Source organism: Nansenia antarctica, assembly GCF_963989245.1.
Source record: "Nansenia antarctica genome assembly, chromosome: 8".
NCBI lineage: Eukaryota > Metazoa > Chordata > Actinopteri > Argentiniformes > Microstomatidae > Nansenia > Nansenia antarctica.
The window spans coordinates 40,877,917-40,885,316 of record NC_137678.1 but is presented as its reverse complement, the minus strand read 5'-3'; the positions used below and the strand labels follow the sequence as shown (position 1 = coordinate 40,885,316).

Genomic DNA, 7,400 nt, shown 5'->3' with positions numbered 1-7,400 from the left:
CCAGTCACCTCACATCACCGAGAGGGCGGGGCTAGGAGTGAGAGGTTGACTTCAGACTGCTGTGATTGGCTGGGTGAGGGCCTGCTCGTTTAGTGGCCTCTTTTACATCACATTAGAAAATAGGCTTCTTAGAAAACACGGCCCAGCTTGTAGGGGGAAGTTTCTTAAAAATCACTTACAGCACTGACAGAGAGAGGAGGGACTGAGAGAGGGAGGAGGGAGAGAGAGAGAGAGAGAGAGAGAGAGAGAGAGAGAGAGAGAGAGAGAGAGAGAGAGGGAGAGGTGTGGCTACAGTACTGCTGGTTGAGGTGCCACGCCCCTGTCTAGGAACCCCGGTGCGGTTGCTAGGCCTGACGGTTGCCGTACATCAGGGGGATGATGTACACGGTGATGTCATCTCCGGAACCCAGGCGGTCGTTGGTGATCCTCCAGCCCCGGTCTCTCAGCACGCCCCGCGCCCGCATCACAAGGTCCTGGGCTGCCATCGTGTACCTGGCACACGCAGGGGAAGTGGAGTCAGTTATTTAGTAACCTCACCTGGTACTGTAAGCCTTTATTTGAGAAGGTACTTACTTAGAACGTACTGGGTAGTAGCATTCTAACCTGACAATATTGCATATGTAGCCTACTGTATTACACCCGCTGTTTCTGTTTCGGTACACTGAATACTGAGAATATTGAGTCTTTTAGTACCAGCCAGCTAGTTACAGGTGCTGTCATTATGAGGTATATACCACCCTGGTTACCACATAGGCTAGTTACCAAATAGTTTCTTAGTAAAAACCACCCTGGTTACCACAGTTACCAAGTCGTTTTTTGTAAATACCACCCTTGTTACCACATAGTTACCTCATAGATTCTTAGTAAATATCTCATGGTTATCTCATAGTTTCTTACCACCCTGGTTACCACATAGTTACCTTTAAAAAATAATAATATTTAGCCTTTATTTAACCAGGGTCGGTCCCATTGAGACACAATGGTCTCTTTTTCAAGGGAAGCCTGGCCAAGACAGCAGCTCAACATCAAGTTTCAACAGCCAAAACAAACAGCACAATTACACAATAAAACAACACCAGATCAACAACAAAAAATAGACTAAATACAATTTGATCAGAGCATTAAGATAAAACAGTGGGACTTTCATATACAATATAAAATATAAAAAAAGAGCAAGAACAATATGAATAAATAGAATAAAATAATGGGACTTTCATACAAAACATGGGCAAGAACGATACGAGGCTGATTCCAAGTTACTCACAAGGTTTTTAAATGTTCCAAGAGAAATTAATTCTTTCAAGTTTAGAGTGCTCTGTAATGAATTCCAGGCAGCGGGTGCAAAATGCATGAAGGAGTGCTTGCCGAATTCAGTGCGAACTTTGGGGACATTTAGGAGATAACAGTCGTTGGAACGTAAGGAGTAACTCTGGGTTCTTGAAATATAACCACATAGATATTGGGGAAGTAGGCCTAAAATGGCTTTATATATAACGGTGTGTTTATATATAAAGGTGTACCTCATAGTGTACCTACCTCATAGTTTCTTAGTAAATACCACCGTGGTTACCACATAGTTACCATATAGTTTCTTAGTAAAAACCACCCTGGTTACCACATAGTTACCATATAGTTTCTTAGTAAAAACCACCCTGGTTACCACATAGTTACCATATAGTTTCTTAGTAAAAACCACCCTGGTTACCACATAGTTACCATATAGTTTCTTAGTAAATACCACCGTGGTTACCACATAGTTACCATATAGTTTCTTAGTAAATACCACCCTGGTTACCACATAGTTACCAAATAGTTTCTTAGTAAATACCACCCTGGTTACCACATAGTTACCATATAGTTTCTTAGTAAATACCACCCTGGTTACCACATAGTTACCAAATGTGACAGGGTCTGGTGAAAAAGTCCTCAAGTAAGCAAGAAGATTATTTGAATGTTAGTACACCTCAAACCAAATACTCGCTCTGAATCAGCAGCTAAGAAAGAACATTGCTATGAACATCTAACTGCATGTTTAGCACATCACAACATGCTGATAGAACATCAACATGCTAAAAACACATAACTCCACATAATTAGATGATCACACAATCCTTGCTTTTGTACACATCCTAAAATGTACGTTTGTTTACAAGCCATGTATGACTTACCCAGTAGCCTACGGCAGACAATACAGTGAATACAATTCACAAAGTATAAGTATTTAGTGATCCTAAAACTGTTGTTTCTTATATCGAGTGGGCTCTTCAACACTTCAACTTTCGTAATAGAAAAAAAACAGAACACCATATTTTTTTAAAAAAGAAGCTTTTTGGTCATTTGCGTGACTTTGGTGAATTGCTGACATGCAGACCTTTTCACCAGACCGCGTCACAAATACTTTCTTAGTAAATAACAAAGCTGAAACAGGGCTGGAAAATAAGGGGTTAGCCTGAACCTTAATGTAGACTGACTAAATTCTCTCTTTACAAGTATGACCTGGTTAGACAAGACCTGTAGCCAGTCAAGGACAGTGTGCTGGCGTATGCAGACAGAACGGCACCAGAGCTAAAAGGAGAAATGTTATGCCAAAAGTTGGCACTGTCAACAGTGATGTATCATTTGCAAAATGTTGGATATTCATTAAATGTACTCAATATAAAACACCGTCGTGACTGAATAGTTTGATGGAAGGTGATTAGATGAGTGCTAAAGATGTGCCCGGTGATCACACACATGCACACACACACGCACACACACACACACACACACACGAAGACACACAGACAGACAGACAGACAGATACACACACACACAGACACACACACACACACACACACACACACACACAGACACACACACAGACACTGTGTGGGATAGAGTGGAGAAGAGGAGGTTTTAATGGGTTTTTGTTTTATTGCACTGGGCGTACCCACATGCACTCACACACTCACACACACCCACACATGCGCACACACACGCAAACGCGCGCGCACACACACCACACACACACACACACACACACACACACGCACACACACACACACACACACACACACGCACACACACGCGCGCGCCTACCTGTGTAAGTCATCTGGGTCACAGTTGGCCAGGAAGGAGCCGACTGATTCGGCCACTTCCTCGTTGGAGAGGACGTCCCAGAGTCCATCTGTCCCCATCACCAGGACATCGTCAGCTCCGTGTTCGTACTGCGGCAGGTTGTACACCTTCACCTGGGAAACACACACACAAATACATTCTATATCTCACCTGGCCACCACACACAAATACATTCTATATCTCACCTGGCCACCACACACAAATACATTCTATATCTCACCTGGCCACCACACACAAATACATTCTATATCTCACCTGGCCACCACACACAAATACATTCTATATCTCACCTGGCCACCACACACAAATACATTCTATATCTCACCTGGCCACCACACACAAATACATTCTATATCTCACCTGGCCACCACACACAAATACATTCTATATCTCACCTGGCCACCACACACAAATACATTCTATATCTCACCTGGCCACCACACACAAATACATTCTATATCTCACCTGGGAATTAGTTCGATAAAGTTCTAAAGCCAGCTCAGACATTTTTGCTGCTGCCTTTTCTAAAGGATGCTCATCAAAACCAGGACAACAGAGAGCCAGACACACACAGACACACACACACACACACACACACACACACACACACACACACACACACACACACACACACACGTACTAGGATGATTTCAGCATTCTCTGTGAGAAGTGGAAGATTACTTCTACATTCTGGTAGATGTGTAAAATATCACACAAGCTAGGGAGAAACGAATGGCTTCCTCTCTGCTTGTCTATAATAATCTATATGATCTGTCTAGGTTCCCAGGCACTTCCACCCAAATGACGCATAAAGGTCCGGTGGACCAATGCATCAAACTTGGCCTTCGTTAAGCCAATGGAAAGAGTGTCGACAAGGACAGTGCATACCCATTGGCTTTACTTAACATCCATCATCTCCCCCCCCCTCCCTTCAAACCCTCCCCAGGTTCTCACACAACACACGTTTCTGATACGGAGCTACACCTCAGAGTGTAGTGTGTACCCTGAAAATCAAATAATAATACAAACTTCTTCTCAGTAAATTCACTCCCACTAACACCAGGTTGGATACGTTGTTTTTCCTGGTTCAGAGGCGCTGTGTGCAGTAGCCTCGGGACGAGGTTATATAACACGTAATCTGACTCTGAATAGAACTGTATTATATTCCTGCCAACATGTATTGGAGGGGGGGGGCGTGATCAGACGACCTGTATGACCAAGGTCGTTGTTAACGAACCACTGTGGTCGACCACTCCGCCTATCACATGACCTTGATTTGACCAATGACATAATCCCTCTGGCACATTGTGCATCACCAAGGCCCGCCCCTCCCCTCTCTTTGATCTCAGGCACAGAGCTGGAGCATGCCATATGATGAAAGCTAACATTACACGGACATGTCTCATCCATATTCAACAGCACATTCACATGCGTTTATTTTTTATATTCGTCCAAGTCAAAAGAAGTGGTAGTGGTATGGGGGTGTTTGGGGGGGGGGGGGGGGTTGGCACTGTAGTTGAGGATGAAGAGAACTGAGAGAACGTCTGCCAGCTGAACCCTTGGTGAACTTCGACGGTAATGAATTAGAGATCAAAAGACCGGCGGCGGTGGAGGAGAGAAGGAGATACACCATCACCCTCACGCCTCAACTCAAGAGAGACGAGGAGTTAGAGGAGAGAGATGCTCTTGAAAACTTTTTCCGGGAGTCGAGGCAAACTGTTTTAAACTCAACCTTTCCGCCCTTTTTCCTTAATTTAGATTGGAAAGCGGTTGGATTGGTTCCAACCGTAAGGTGGTACGTAAACGCTTTCAACTAATTCAGTCACCTGTGATGTGTATGTACACAGATTAATGATGAACTGAAGGAAGGAAGAAGAAAGGGAAGATACTTTAGGATGAAAGGAGGGAAGGAGGAAGGAAGGAAGGAAGGAAGGAAGGAAGGAAGGAAGGAAGAAGGGAAAGATGAAAGGAAGGACGGACAAAAAACATGAAAGGATGGAAGGATAGAGGGAAGAAAGTTATAGTTATAGCAGGGCTTTGGCTCCCGGAGATTCCATTTCCACACTGGTATATACACTCACAGAACACTTTATTAGGAACACTATACTAATACTGGGTAGGGCCTCGCATTTGCTCTCAAAGCAGCCTCAATTCTTTGTGGCATTGATTCCACAAGATGTTGGAAACATTCCTTTGAGATTCTGGTCCATGGTGACATGATTGCGTCACGCAATTCCTGCAGATTCTTCAGATGCACTTTCAAGCTGTGTATCTCCCGTTCTACCACATCCCAAAGGTGTTCTATTGGATTCAGATCCGGTGACTGAGAAGAACTGAAGAACACTGAACTCATTGTCATGTTCATGAAACCAGTTTGAGACAGCTTTTGCTTTGTGACATGGTGCATTACCATGCTGGAAGCAGCCATTAGAAGATGGGTATATCGTGGCCATGACGGGATGCACACGGTCAGCAACAACACTCAAACAGGCTGTGGCATTCAACTGATGAATGACTGGTATTAACAGGCCCAAAGGGTGCCCAAGAAAACATTCCCCACACCATTACACCACCTCCACCAGCTTGGACTGTTGACAGGTGTTCCTAATAAAGTGTTCAGTGAGTGTATTCCCAGAGACATTCAGTACAGTAGGCAGTGCCAGGCTTGTGCCAACAGCATGCCAGCCAGGACAGGGCTCACCTCTGGGCAGCAGGAGAGGAAGGGTTTGATGTAGATGTTGGAGTCGTGGACTTTGAGGTCGTGGTCGCCCAAACCTCTGGTCACGCCGATGGTGGCCATCACCCGCGCCTGGTGGACGAGAGACAGCGTTAGTCAACACTGGCTTACAGACACAAACGTTACTCTAAGGGCCACAGATATACATTTATACATTTTGACCATTTAGCAGATGCTTTTATCCAAAGCGACTTACAATTAGAGATTACAGGGACAGTCTCCCTGGAGTAGCTTAGGGCTAAGTGCCTTACTCAAGGGCACACTAGTGGTGGCGTTCCCAGGTGGGATTAGAACTCATGAACTTCTGATCACCAGTCTAACTCACTTATCCACTAGGCCACCACTAAGCCTAGTCCTGGACTAAATCACACTTTCTATGTCAACTCTCCATCGAGGACGCTTTTTTTAGTCTAGGATTAGGCTTAAGCGTTGTCTGTGAAACCGGCTCATTGTCTCCCTACTCACACACTTTTCAAATTGGTGGTTGAAAAAAATCATCAAATGGACCAAACTGGTGTGATGGGATTCTTCCGAGAGGAGGGAGGGGGCTGGTTCTCTGTTGTAGGAACGTTTGAAGCCCAACACCGTATTCGGGGGGAACAGAGCGTTTGTTCTCTTGTTCTGTGAGAATCTCCTCCATTGGGTGACACTCCCCTGAGTGTCACCCTCCTTCCCTTCACAGTGGAGCTTTGTGACACAACGCTCTATAAGGTACAGTATCTGACTGAACTGACTGACTGTCTGTCTGTCTCTTTGTCTGTGTGTCTGTCTGTCTCTCTCTCAACTGTACTGTCTCTGTCTGCCTGTCTGTCTATTGTAGCTGTATAGTACTGTTCACTGTACTGTCTCTGTGTCTGCTGTAGCTGTTTAGTACTGCTCACTGTGTCTGTCTGTCTGTAGCTGTGTTACTCTGTGGACTATAGACAGATAGTCAGTCAGTCAGTCAGTCTGTTAGTCTATCAATCTGTCAGTCTGTCAGTCTGTAGGTGTACGACAGAGCAGAGATGCGCAATTCTCTCAAGACTTTTGATTCTGTACACAAGAAAACACACACACACACACACCCACACCCATACCTTTTTTCCTTCACCGTATATTAGTGGAAACTTCAGGTCCTCGTCTTGAATGGTTTTATATGCCCTGTGTGGCAGAGAGCAGAAGAAGAGATTTTAATGGGTTTTTGTTTTATGGTGCGGGCCGCACACACACACGCACACACACGCACGCACGTTCTGGCAGAACTGTGTTTGGTGGCTCTCTGCAGACCTGTGGGTAGACCTGTGGGGGGGGAGAGAGAGAGAGAGAGAGAGAGAGAGGGAGGGAGAGAGAACGAGAGAGACACGCAGAGCAGTAAAACTCACCTCTGAACGAGAGCAGCAGACGGAAACCTGAACGGAGTGCTCTTTTAATTACACTAACATTTCATGTGAGGTTTTTTTCCCTTACGCTTTTTATAACAGGCCCGGGGAGCCATTCCGGCTCTAGCACGGAGCCACAGTCAGCAGCTTATTGAGGATGACCTCTCCCCCCAATTGCACAAGGCCTA

General features: G+C 45.1%; 1 protein-coding gene across 1 annotated transcript in view; it reads right to left on the bottom strand.

Moving 5' to 3' along the window:
• Positions 1-344: 344 nt before the first annotated feature.
• Positions 345-7,400, bottom strand: part of LOC308163338 (protein phosphatase 1H-like) — a gene marked incomplete at its 3' end in the record, with an annotated part of 37,774 nt that continues 30,718 nt past the window's right edge. The window contains exons 7-10 of the mRNA XM_080537532.1: positions 6,931-6,994; positions 5,819-5,926; positions 3,079-3,230; positions 345-492 (exon numbers count right to left, since the gene is read on the bottom strand). Coding sequence (XP_080393658.1) covers positions 345-492; positions 3,079-3,230; positions 5,819-5,926; positions 6,931-6,994 — 472 coding nt within the window. The remainder of the gene's footprint in view (positions 493-3,078; positions 3,231-5,818; positions 5,927-6,930; positions 6,995-7,400) is intronic.